The sequence below is a fragment of the Neomonachus schauinslandi genome, chromosome X (genome assembly GCF_002201575.2).
Source record: "Neomonachus schauinslandi chromosome X, ASM220157v2, whole genome shotgun sequence".
In the NCBI taxonomy this organism is placed as follows: Eukaryota; Metazoa; Chordata; class Mammalia; order Carnivora; family Phocidae; genus Neomonachus; species Neomonachus schauinslandi.
This window is the reverse complement of record NC_058419.1, coordinates 12728958-12743146: the sequence shown is the minus strand read 5'-3', so window position 1 is coordinate 12743146 and position 14189 is coordinate 12728958. Positions and strand designations below refer to the sequence as shown.

At 38.8% G+C, this 14189-nt stretch overlaps 1 protein-coding gene across 1 annotated transcript in view; it reads right to left on the bottom strand.

Moving 5' to 3' along the window:
• Window positions 1-464: 464 nt before the first annotated feature.
• The window catches only part of ATP11C (ATPase phospholipid transporting 11C), a 103910-nt gene continuing 90185 nt past the window's right edge, over window positions 465-14189 (bottom strand). Inside the window, exons 27-29 of the mRNA XM_021684582.1 lie at window positions 12681-12784; window positions 9449-9602; window positions 465-639 (exon numbers count right to left, since the gene is read on the bottom strand). Of these exons, the coding sequence (XP_021540257.1) occupies window positions 577-639; window positions 9449-9602; window positions 12681-12784 (321 nt within the window). The 3' untranslated portion in view covers window positions 465-576. The remainder of the gene's footprint in view (window positions 640-9448; window positions 9603-12680; window positions 12785-14189) is intronic.

The following is a 14189-nucleotide window of genomic DNA, read 5'->3' as shown; positions in this document are numbered from 1 at the left end:
GATGAACATTCTTTCCACATAAGGGTTCAAGGTATTTTTTGGGCAAGGATATTCTATGAAGACAAAATTAGCATGTGGGTGAACAGAAAGGATTAACCATTTAGTCTTCTTGTATGTTCAAGTATTCCTTTCATATATTTGAAAAAAAAATAATTTAAGATGATCATTCAGCAGGAACAAGAAATGTGATCCAAACAGCCTATTTCTTCTGCCAGGCAAAAAAAGTAAGATTAGCAAAGTCTATTCATTCCCATTGTATGACTTCTACTTTATACTATTATATTTAGATCCATTCACAGAGTTCATGGGTTAAAGGAGCACCCATTGGGTAGTTATATTATTCTATCTAAAGCCAGAAATTCTAATTATTGGTGCTTTCAACTTTCACATGATTCATAACTTAGAGCTTTGGCCATAACGGCTACTTAACAATAACTGCAAATGCTTGAGAGAGTCATTTGGTATTTTAATGGACATTGATTCTGAACCCTAGACATAAGAGAGTGGTTTAATTTGTTGCATATTGAGTATCCTGAGATGAAAACTTTTTGTAGTTGTTTCTTCCTGCTTTCTTTTTTAGCTGTAACCATTGTCAATATGCTTGTAGGACAATAACATAGGCAGTTCAAGATTCGGATTCTGAAAAATTTAAAATATACAGAGTTAAAAGGTTTATTTTAACAATAATGTGAAGCCATCTGTTTAGCATTTTCAAAAATAAATCAAGTAGTAAATTTTGTAATGAGAGTAAAGGAATGATTTTCAAAGTGCCAAGTTTTATTCACATGCAGGGGAAAAAAAAGTGACACAATAACCAGTTTTTAATCCTTTCTTCATTTGTTAGCTGAATAGATTCAGACTTGCTTTTTGCTTTTGGAATGCTCCAGGGCTCTCCTGTCACTGTTCCCATAAGGACTCTAGTCCATGAGCTCCTTGAAAACAGGGACATTTTATTCTCCTATCTCCAGCACCTAGCCTAGTGTCTGGCACATAGCAGGTACTCAGGACACGTTGAATGAATGAATTGATTACTGGTTTTTTTTGAGGATGTGTAAATTTTGACAGAGGAAGTCTAAAGACATACTCAGTTTTGAAAGGCTGTTGTAAAAGTATTTTTCCTTTACTGAAAGCAACATGTTTCTTCCCCATATAACGCTGAAGTTCATTTTCTTTTTGGTAGATCACATATCTATGAGTCAACGGATGCTTCTGTTTGTCTTATCATCTTTTTAGAAAAGCGACCACCAAAACGTCCCGAAATCTGTAGATTCTTCTCTGTCCTCTGAACATTATCAAATGCTATTACAGGGATAGGGCGTGATAGGCCACCTGATCACAGAGTATAAATCAGGTATGTTGAGAAGTGGAACTCTTTGGTGTCGGGAGGGAGCCTTTCATTCTACACTCTAAAATCCAACCTTTTAAAACAGGAGTAGTGGAGGGCCTTAAGGGGTTTGCTATTTTCTTCCCATTTTGGTGCACCTTCCTTGCCATGACTGGACTAGAAGTCCTCTAGAATACGTTCCACTTCTTTCATGTTCCCTATTTTCCTAAGAGTCCTTCAGGTAGCAGGGTCATGGTGACTAAGCCTAACCAAAATAAGGTTGCTGTTCACACTGAGAACTTATAAAAGGAGTCACACAGTTCTCTCATCAAGGGACAAACTCGGTGGCTGAACTCCTTGCCAAATATTTTCCTCGGAGGAAAAATAAGGCTACACGAAAAGATATTCGTGGAAGAAAGAACCACGTTAAAACAATTGTTTAAAAAATGAAACTTCCTCAATTCTATGTTCCTCATCCTTTGTCACTGTAGGATTTTAGGCCCTGGAGAGGCCAAAAGCAGAAGCAGTGTCTGCTACCCAGCCTAGTCTCCCAAACCACAGACCAAGCTAAAGAAAGCAATCCAGGGGGATACAGAATTAGCTGGCAACAGTATAGCTAAAATGCACCATACAGCTTAGGACAAGGCCATCCGGGACAAAAGGGTCAAAGACTTTGAAGGCTACCAGGAAGCAGATCATTGCTGAGGGAAGATATAAGCAGGTGAGTCACTCAATATGGGGAAAAAGATGCTGACTGGGGCAAAATGAGTCTGCTTCCCAAAGAATACCGTGGATGCAGACTGTGATAAGGCGTAGGAGATAGAAGAACCAAAGTATTCATGCCATTAGCTTAATTTTTATTCTTTGCTCGGGGGCGGGGGGGTTGACAGCTGACAAAAACATGGGCCTATGAGGAAGATGCACACTTGTTAGCTCTAAAGAGAACTGAACTGCAATTTCATTCCTGATGATCACTAATTTTTATGTGTGCATGAAAGACGGCCCTGCCCTAAGCTGTACTGAGTTTTTTCCAAGCTGGTAAGCTTGTAAACTTCATTCACGAATTACTCTGAATTCCTACGGGTGGAACAAGGGCCTCTCAAGGTCTGGGATGACAGAGGCCCCAGCAGTGGGAAACAAAATACACACAGAGGAGTCATTCTGAGTTCAAGGACTCCTCCCCATGGCTTATCAATTCTTCCCGACTATTTTTTGGGGGTAATTGAAACAATAGGTTATAAAATGAATTCACTCATTTTTGGAAAAAACAGTTCTGAAGCATTCTACATAATTAGGCTAGCATCCCCCTGAATAGCTAGGAAAGATTTTACCTTTATCTCTGAAAGTTGAAACATTTAGCTTGAATAAAACTTGACATTAAAAAAAGTGATTAGATTGGTTCATTAATTTTGGGGATCAGACATTTACGAGTACATTAAGTGTATACCTGCAAACACACAGACATGGCACATGGAGGTACAAACACACTGGATTATTTCCACACACTTCCCAAAAGAACATGCAATGCTTAATCGACTTGATATTATACAGATGCAATTTTGGAATATTTATTTTCAATTTTCTAAATGATCTTTTAAAATCCAAATGGAATTTCCTAATCAGTATTAATGAATACTGCCATGACAACTTGCCCCTTACAAATTCAATGTATTTTTATTGTATTTTTATTGCCCTTCAAGTTCTGCAAAATGCCTAACATTTTGTTTGGGGGCTTAACAAATTTCAAATATAGATTTTCCCATATTCCAAGTAATGCATCTTTATATTTTTTTGTAAAGAACTGTATAAAGTTCACCACACCAACAGCAGAGAAAATTTAGAGAGTGGTATTTTCATTTTTTTCTTTATAATGCTGTTAATCTGTTTCTTTAAAAGCCAGCCCGCTTGTTTAACACTAGGTACCTGTTACAATATATTAGATTCATCTGAGAATGTTCGTAAAAGAAGAGGTCTGACTGAAGGTCTGGCGGATAATGAGTCAGATGCCCTTTTACAGCTCAGATTTCTCTGTAATAGTGAGGTAAAGATACTTAAAGCATTTGAAGACTGGTTAACCTACCTGGTGATAAAAACGTAGAAGAAAAAAATCATTTCCTATAGACTACTCTTTTGGCCAAAAGTACAAATGATTACACTACAGCAAATGCATAACATTTAAATGAATACATTGAAAGACCTAAGAAAGTCTCCAACTCGAACTGAATTGTTTTCATGGTAGAAGTATGCAGATATTAGTAGTATATGGCAAACTGGGGTTTTTGAAATGACACCAGTAGGTTGGTTATGTGGTAGATGAGTCAATATGGTTTGATTAGTAAACCTTACCATCCTTTTGGTGAACACCTCTGAGAGTTGTGCTGGTGCGTGAGTGTATCGAACAAAGAGAATTTGTGCAAAACATTCCTGTCTTGGTGAACAGACTAGCCGTGGCTTCTACCGCAGACCAGGAATCAATGGGACTAGAGATTCACAGTCCAAACATTTGAAAAGCACTTCCTCTCCAGTGTGACAATTTGAGAAGGTGAACAAATGATTAAAGGAAAATGACAAAATACTCTTTAAGTATCAATAGAAGATATAAAAATGAGTAATGAGAAGTAATTTTTCATAAAGAGTCAGAAAATGGTGTCAAGCAAATGAGAATGCAAGCAAGTTGGTACATTAAGAAAGGAAATCACCTTATTCACTCCAAGAGAAACTGTGATTGCTGGAAGTTTGAGAAAGCATGAAGATAGTAGATGTTCCTGAGGAAGGGAGGCGTTTCGTTACCTTGATCACAATTGCACAAAGGGTGGAAAATTGCAGAAGAAAGAGAAATGCAGAAACCAAAAAAAAAAAAAAAAAAAAAGAAAATATTCTTTGAAATGTAAGACATTTAAAAAGAAACCTTGAGAATTTGAAGTCGAAATGACATTAGTTTTGAAGGCATTACTCTCTGAAGTAACAGTCGAGTTAGAGTTAGGAATAGTCTCTATTATATGTGCAAACTACTATTTCTCTGTTTAACAGTTTAAAATTATTTTGTAAATGGGAAGATTGACTATTTAGAATAAAATAATTTTAAAATATGCTTCTCATTAAGGCTTATTTCTAATCATTAATTCACTAACCTACATTGTTCAGAATCCATTGGTCAAAGGGCTATGTTCAGGGTCCATCGGCAATCTAATTTTGAAGGAACTCTATGTCCTATCCAATTGAGCAGATACAATATGAAGGGACTGACTGCTCTTGGGCCCTTACAGGTTAAAAGCCTAACAAAACTAACATAACGGGAAGACATCTGGTGAAACCACACTTCAGTTCCATTTACCGCTGGACCCATGCTTAACTTCTTTTATTCTAACATAATTTCTTTGGTTTCCCCCTTTTCTTACAGAGACCTCTTTAAAAGGGTAGGCTAAAGAGCTATGAATTTCTCCTTTAAAATGCCTAGAAAAAGTAAAAATTGATAACTTAGAGTTTAATCAGAAAACCCAACAGGTTATTGTTTTTCTTTCTTATTCCATGCCTGAAGTTATAAGCTAAGTCACAGACTTGGTTTTGGCATTGCCCAAGCAAAACAGAAGATGAGCGGTCAACTACAGGGACGAGTTTAACAATTCTGCTAATTAAGATTACCCATATTATCCACTTAGTGACTAACAAAAATAGGTGTTAAAAAAAGAAACCAGCTAAAGTATCGTATGTATCTAGCAGAGTCTAATTAACAATAAAACTTTTAAAGGCAAATACTTTGACTTATTCATATATGTTTTAACATAACTGTATTTTTTTCCTGTTCATATTTTACCTTAAATAAAGTTGGTGACATGTTGGCAACATGCAAATTACCAATATATAGTTTCTGAGAAAAAAAATTTAAATTGTTCTGCCTTCTATTTTGTGGGCAAAGATCTCGCAACAAGATTAACACGATACCAAGTCCCCCACCCCCATGTTTAATATACAAGCCTAATTATTTAAGACTGCAACTATAAGCACATTTTGGTGCACTCAAAACCTTACATCCAACCGTCAGAGATAAAAGTACTTCTATGAAGCAGAAATTTTAGAGGTTAATAGATTAGGTTACTTTATAAAGGAAAAAGAAAGGGAATATGAAAGTACAGAAGGCAGTGGAGAGCATGGAAAGAGTATCTGAAGCAATCAAAAACTCATATAGCCAGCAAGTTGTGGGGGGGGAGAAGGGGAGAGAAAGAAGTGAGATAATGAGCTAAAAGAGGATGAAATTTCCACATTCCTTTGCAGTCATCTAGAGAACTTTGACACCAGCTCAGGCTCAATGAGCAGTATGTCAAAGAGGCCAATGCATAAAGGTCCATCTCAACAGCCACAAGTTAGGATCCAACTTTTTGTCTAATCCAGTTAACAGGGCCATTATCCTTAGAACCCATGGTTGTATGGGACACTGTCAGAATTGCAACAGCAATCATCCTTGGCACCATTGTTATTAAAAGGTAAGTTATATTATCCAAAATTTTCAAAGTGCTTTCTCTGGGAATTTTGCTCAGACACCTGACATTCTTCCTTTTCCTGTCCTCTACTCTGAAAGAGCTCCCTCCAGAATGGAGTATTTCTTCTTGTTTGTGCAGACATCCCATGCTAGGCATGGCCATGTGGCTAGGTCTATTCCCATTAGATTATAGTATTCCAGGGTCTAGTAGGCAAAGTCAAGCCTCCCTTCTGATAGTGGTAGTTTACATGGGAAAACTTCCATAAAGTTTGGAGGAGAAGTCCTCCATTGGAAATGGGAAGTGGTATTTACTACTTGGCCAGAAAGTTTAGGTGTTACTTCACTGATTATGAGAGAGCCCAACAATTGTGCTAGGAGGAGACTACAACTTTTTGAAATACCAGATATCCTAAACTTTAAATTTCCTTTCAAGTGTTATCTTGCTGTTCCACTGTTCGGTGCTCAGTGGCGGTTTCACCATAGCCTGTCAGGAGCACGGTGATGTAGCTTTGTCAATTTATAAGCTAAAGAAAAGCCTTATGATCCTTAATGACTGGATTTAACTCAAAAATTAACCACACTTGCTGAAAAGGTAGCTGAGGAATAGGTAGCTTAAGCTATCCTCTGAGTTAAATGACCGAGGGAAACTATTTTTGAAGAAAGCAGATCTTTACAATGCTGACATCATGACAGAACTCAGCTGGGGTGGAGGCTGCCATCCCAGCCTTTATACTGGAGGCTTCAGGAGGTAGTGACTTGAAACAGCCCAGCTGTGTTACAACACGCCATATCATCGACTCTCCTATCCTGCTTTATACCTGCTTACAGAACAGCTCCGCATAAATCCCCTTTGTAACTTGAGAGCTCCCTGTGAGCTGGGGCCACATCTGACTCCTCCCTGAGTTACTGAAACCTAGCACAGTAGCTACCTTATAGTGGACCCTCAGGCAACGTGTGCTGAATTGAACGGAATCTGACAGAAGGCTGCTTCTGTAATTGTTAAACGTAAAAGGCTTAGCACCCTTTTCCAAACGCCAGAGACATTTTCACTACCCACTGCTGAGTTCCCTTCTGAAAGCAACTGCCAAGACCCATAGGAGGACAGCACGGGCAGCCTAGTTGCCACAGGTCTTTCTGGCTATGTGCACAAAGGATCCAAGATGCTAACCGGTGGGAGTCAGGGGGATCTTCTACCTCTAGGTAGAGACACACACTTTACCCCAGTGGGGAGCCTGTCAGGTATGAGGCTAACCCAGTGTAAAAGAATTTTTTGCCTCTCTTTAAAAGTGAGGCCAATGCCTTAGCAAGGGATATTAAACCAAGTAGGAAGTCACCCGGGATGTCAAACTGCTGGTGATGAAGATACTCTTTCTCCTTCATCTTCAAAGTGGCTTCTGCTTCTTTGATATGGCTAAACAGGGCCTTATATAAACAGATGTGACATCAGAATAGCCTTGGCTGCCAGGTTTCCGTTGGCCTTTATGCATTCATATGCACTACTTTGCTCTTGCATTTTCTCACAAGGGAAAAAAAGGGGGGGGGCAGTGCTGCTGAGTGCCCACAACTTTTTGTCTCATCTGCAACTCTGAAAAATCCTACAGTCTGAAAAACCATGTAGCCTTTCAGACATTGGATGTAAAGAGAGATGTTCATCAGTAGGCGGTTCAACACATGTTCTGGTTCAATGAGGGTAGGAATAAATGAATGAATGATCGAATGAATGAAGGTGATTATGGGAATTTTCCTGATTGTTCTAGCACACCAGCATGCCAAGCTATAGCACAGACACTAGAATTCCTCCTATCACGGACATAACCCATAGCAAACAAATTTCATGCTGAACCTCATGCTTTCAACAGAAGTTTGGAATCTCCTGTTTGCATGGAAAGAAAATGTTTTACGTCTTTATCCGTGACTGCTTTGTAGCATCCCTCCATTTAATTTATGTAAAAGTCACTGCCAGCCAGTGTCTAATTTTGTTTTTAAAAGAAAGGGCCTCGGAAAGAGGATAAAGATGGTATGTTTGAAGGTTTTGATTTCGGAGATTTTTGTATCATCTTTAGAGCATGAAGCCGGGAGTGAGCCATTTCTTAGCATGAGCTCCATTAACCCAAATAAGAAAAACATTTAGGAGCATCCCAAAAGTGTACTCCCAAATAAGGGGGATAGAAGAGCACCTCAGAGATCTTTCCCAAACTGTCTAGGGTGACAAGGCACCAGACCACTTTTTCTAGGGACAATTTTTATTTGGCTTGATATAAATGGCCACTTGAGCCATTCTGGGAAAAACCTGTTGTATCATACCTGTTTTAACCCTGTTCAACTGGTATTAAGGTCTACGCAGACAAGTAAATGCCACTTTCCCATCCTAAGACTAAACAGCAGGCTGGAGGGAGTTAGTCAGGGGTCTACTGGAACTAGCTAGGCTCATATTAGTGGGTGCAGTGCAGAAACAGCGAGGTAAGGCCAGGTCTGACCACCTAACTGTACAGGAATCGGTTTGGTATACCCAAATCAATGTGGCTTATGCCAAGGGTAATCTATTGACTTTCACTGGGGCTGATACTGACTTATTGATCATGAAGGTCCTCTTTAACACAGCCAGTCACTAAAGATGTCCTCATTATAATCATTTTAGTTCCCCACATCTACATGATGCCAACCACTGGATTCTCTCAAATCAATAGGCCCAAACCAACATCAGAGAAACCAGTTTTGTGGCTAAACTGGTTGGCAAGTTTGATCGAGTGGGTCCAGGAGATACACCTTAGACTGTTTCCTGAAAATATTGCCTTGGAGGGGCCATATGATCGAGTTGGTGTCAAGAGGATAAAAACAGGGTTCTGTTTGGCAAAATGAGTTAAGTGTTGGCAGGAATATGACATATTTAATTAACCTGTTGGTCAAAATTTGCCAGAAGTCTTCTTTTCCAAGCTAATCTACCCCTTTCACTTTAAAGGCTTTTTAGAAATGTTTAAAAGATATCAGACAATTAGGCTAGCAGACGGTAGTAATGTCTCAGTCCCACAAGGAATCAACAATTTAAACAGCAAAAATAAAAACACACTCATAAAACAATTTTAATTTTCGCAAGTGTGTTCAGGAGGGTAAGGATGCAGAAATCACATCCAGGGATTTCTCTTTGGTTCAAATATACTTCTGGACAGACAGGGCTAGAAGCGACACAGAGATTAAGCAGCACTATAATTAAAGGAAGGGGAAAGGTTTGAAAGAAGCAAATTGGGATTATTAACTGAAAAAAAAAATCTGCAAACAACCCACAGGGAAATTTCTAAGGTTAAAGCTGGAATGTTGGTGTGGAAATTCCTGGTGTGAAAATTCTAGGCTAAAAAAAAAACAAAACACCCCATTTTTTCCATTTAAAATTCCATATGGAGCATATGAGATACTCCATATGGATTGCTAAAGGTCACATAGAACACTATTAAGGAAACTACTTACCACCTGCATTGGATAACGAAGTTTTTACTATACTTTTTATGCAGAAGAGGAAATTAAGTGATGAACCTGTAAGGAGGGGTTTAACATGCTGTAACTAATGCAAATCTCTAAGCAAGGTTTTTAGTTCATGGCAGATACTGACGCCCCTTCCAAAAATAAACTTATAATATAAACTTAGTTCTTACCCTGGCACTTCTTCTTCTTACATTCTTTAATACTATCAGGAGAATCTCCGGGAAAAGGCTGATAAATATTAGAAGAACTATGGCCAACCATGTAGATACAGAAGACAGCATTTGAGCAAATACGAAATACATTCTCTGTTGTTTGAGAAAAGGCCTAGAGTGGAAAGAAAACACAGAATGGAAAAGAAATCAGTTCCTGTCATATGAAGCAGATGTGTAATTGAAACTATCTTTTGTATTTAAAGGGACTCTTCTAATTATACACATTAATAGAAATAATTTTCTTTAAGAATATCCCAAAAGTACTGAACAGATTTCATTTACTTAATGTTTAGGGGAAAAAGGAATGATAATTAAAGGGGAAGAATGACAGGAAAATGCATCTGACTTGAAAACAACCAAGCAATCAATTTTAAAACTGCCAACTGGAGAATATTTATTTGCGTTAGAAAATACTGGAGCTTCAAAGATATTCAAGAGCAACGGTTAATTTTTATGCTAACAAGCATTTTATTTCCTCAGCTGTTTTGTTAATATGAGAATGGACTGTGCTCTACATTCAGAAATTTAAGACATTTTTATAGGCGGGCGCCTGGGTGGCTCAGATGGTTAAGCGTCTGCCTTCGGCTCAGGTCATGATCCCAGGGTCCCGGGATCGAGTCCCGCATCGGGCTCCCTGCTCCTTGGGAGCCTGCTTCTCCCTATGCCTCTCTCTCTCTCTCTCTCTGTCATGAATAAATAAATAAAATCTTTAAAAAAAAAAAAAAGACATTTTTATAGGCTCCCCCCGAAAACTCTACGTAAAGATAGAAAGGGCTGTTGAACTTCTCTCTCTACCATTCTTATCCACAAATATATACTGAGTATCCAGTGTGTGCCAAGTAGGTTGGCAGAAGAATACTGCTAAGAGGACATTAAGTCTTGGAGTCCAGAAATCTAGGACCCCTCGTTCTGATGTTGGATTTCATTCTAAGTCATCCACTGAACTGTTTGGTGGCCATAGAAAAGCACAGCCAGTTCCCCGAGCTGAGCCAGAGAGAGCCTCACTAGGCTAAATGTTGCTGGAAGCAGAGGGGGAGGAAGTGCAAGGTGGCTGATCAGGGTTGGGATGCACAACAGACTCTCTTTGGATTAGGAGCTCTAGGCAGATAATTCGTTGTCTCATTTATTATATTATGCACTGGGCTCACTGAAGATAAACTGGTTTCTCGTTAAAAAAAAAAATCGATGTTTGTGCACTCTTATGTAACATTAATAAAATCAAGCTTTTGGCTCTAGGTGTATGGGGACAGCGAGATGGAGAATTTAATGAAGTCTGGGCTAAAAAGGTTTTCCAGGGTCCCTACCATCCAAAAAGGAATTCTGCAGAACTCTACCCTCACTCTAATTCTGAAGGGCACCCTGACTTATTTTCTAGGCAGTTAACTGACCATAAGGGTCCAATAGACAGCGAACAACTAGTCATAGGATATCCCACACAGTATCCACAATACTCTGTGATTAACAGCTCTAGATTTTTCTTTTCTTTTTTTTCCGTTTCCCCTGCCCTGCAGCTCTAAATTTTTCTTTATCTTGACACCTATGGTGCTTTAGAGGGGAAGAGTAAAAAACAAAAGATACTATTCTTGGATTGGGTTTGGAGCTTAGAAATCATCATTCTCAGGGCCAAACCCCAGAGGGGTGTGTCACAATGCCTCAGGGTTGAATGTGTCCAGAGATAATAGCTGAAACCAGCATCCAGCTGAAATCTCACACAGTTTCTGGTCATATTTTGCTAGTTGCTTTATAATTTTATATTCATGTAGTAGCTCAACTCAGCTCTACTTAAGGATAGCACTACAGGCAACAAAATAAAAATAGATATATTTCATTTTTAGCAAGCATTGCTAATGACTAGAAACAGGTGTGACAAGGTCTTAATCATTTAAAGGATTTATTTTAATTAATAAGGAATAGTCTGTGGTAAGAGAAATTAGTTTGCTAGAAACATTTTATTCCTGCGGAAATTTTGCATTAGTTCATCGGATGTTGATTACACAGATTTATAGACAGAACTATGGTGCTCTGGGCAGAGTTACGGTTGTATATTACATGTGGTTAATCAACTTTGATTAATTTGTATATTATTAAAGAAAAGAGAGACTTCTGTCAGCTTCACCACTTCAGTAATTACCTCTATAGGTGCCCAATATATGCGTGATTACACTTTTTGGAACTGCTTAAGTGATTAGGTATTTCATATTTTTATTTCTTAAGGCTTTTATTTTAAAAGCTTTTCAAAACAGTAAGAATTTTTTCTAATTAAAGCTCAAGGGACAATAAACATGGCCTCACATCTCCGTGATACCATGGAATGTTTTGTCCAGTGAGAAAATGTACTCCTAGAATCGCAGCCTATGGCTTCCCCTAGCTATGCTCTCTGCTGCTGGCATCCTTGTCAAGAGAAGCCACTGATAAATGAAAACACCTATGATATTTAAAAACAAAATACAGGACTCTGGGCATAAGAAAAGGAGATGACAATCTAACTTATTATTTTCATTCCTTTTAACTCTCCCAATCACAGCTTATGTGTCCCTCTCACTAGATCCTAATCTCCTGGAGGGAGGGGTACAGTCTATTCATCTTGGTTTCCCAGAGTGCCTCACACTCAACAGATTCCAAATAAACATCTATTGAACCAAGATGAACTCAATGAACTTTAAGGCCACATTGTAGAGTCCGCCTTTATCCCACCCAAAACAATGAGATGTGATTTTAAGATACAACCCTCTGAATATTAAGTGGTATATATTCTTTACCTTGAGCACAAGTATAGTGGCAAGATTGACAGTAATATACCATAAAGACAGAACAGAATCCAAATGGATAATAGGGTATCTACTGGCTACTGTATCCTGTAGAAACTTCAGAGGATGACTATTTCCAGTGGAAATCACATCGAAGGGCATGCTAGAACTTGCAGTTTCACTTCACAGACAGATGTTTACATACCTTCAAGTGGAAAGATTTGGACAGGGGCTACTTACTTTTGAATAACTTGTGTAAGTTGATATACTTGCATTTGAAATCTTACCTGAAATTAACTTCCAGCCCTTTAATACAGAAGACCTGCCATCTTATACAATCAACACTTTTAAAAAGTATAATTAATCTTTGCAGAGACAATGTACATATACATATATCTACTTTGTTATTTTTACATATTATTCACACATATACAGCTGCTTACCAAATAATTCCTCCCCAGAAGAATGAGAAAAATACATAAAAGGCTAAAGAACCCCAAATCACAAAGTGATTTATCCATGTCCAGAAATGAGTATCCAAGGCGAGCTGAAAAGATACAACACAGGAGATTTCATGATGGGTACATACTACACCAGGCAGTTAAGTACACTATGCTATCTGAGAACTTGCATACATTATGATACCTATGGGAGGATCTCGCTTGGGCCAGGCAACTAGAAGAGAGGGAAACTAAAAGAAGAACAGAATCCAGACTTTTCAAAGAGCTAGGGTAAGAACGAGCTAAGTTCTGTTCCAAGGTCTCCAGACCCAAGAGGACAGGCTTGGAGGTGTGATCAAGCAAGTAGCAGGTAGGTATGGGGCTGCAGATTCCTCACTACTGAAGGAAGGGCAGGCATTGAGGTAACTGTAATATCCTCAGACTGGAGCCCCAGGTCCTCAGGTGGTGGTGGCTGGGAAGCTGATGATAAAAGCAGAAGGCCTAGCTGGTGGAGGCAGGTATACTGAAAAGCAGTAGGAGGGGGAAAGGTTAGTTAGGAAGAATAGACAAACTACACAAACTACACAAAGGAGTCTTGATAGCTCAAACACAACAGATGGGGGTTATTAAATGCAAAGGCAACTAGCTCTATACACCTGGCACCATGTAGCAATGAATCATGGGCCTGACTATGTAGTGTGCCTTTCAATTACAAAACCGTTATCTAATCCATTAAATTAATAACATTTTCAGTTGCCTTAGATTTTAATCCCTCCCTGTTTCTGCCAGGGCTGATTGTTTCTTTAGATTGTGGCACCTGGGATTTTCAAATGCAATCTAAAAATAAAGAAGTATGGTCTGTTCTGCTTGTTTAAAATTTCTGGGCCACATGGACTGACATCCAGGGCATTTGATTCTTGAAGAGGAGGTGGTGTCTCCGTTTTTTTTTTTTTCTTACTTGCTGTGACACCCTGGTCCTCGACTCCCTGTTCTAAGTTTCTTGTTCATAAGCAGGATGTTGAGAACATCATTAATGCAGACCAGGCTTGAATTCCCACCTCTGGGCTGCTAGGGAGAAGGTCATGATAATATCCATCCGAAGATGAGAGAATGAATGTCTTTTGAGGGACACATGAAAGATGCTACAGTAAGGCCAACTTTAACTAGGAAGGTCACTTGGGAGCCCTGGGGCCATATGCAAGACCAGGGGAAACAAAGGTGGAGAGGCTTCCGTGTCAAATCATGATCCTGTGAAAGGTAATAATAAATAGCAACAACTAGCATCTATTGTTCTGATCACATTCTATGTGCCAGACACCACTCTAAATGCTTTATGTGTATTCACTAATTGACTTCCCACCAAAAATCCTAAGAGAGGAAGGTACTACTTTTATCTCCATTTTGTAGAAAAAGAAGAAATGAGGGTACTGAGAAACGAAGTCACTTGCCCAAAAATAGCAGCTAGTAAGTGGCTAAATGGAGATGAATTGTTTAACATCTTCTTTTGCAGTC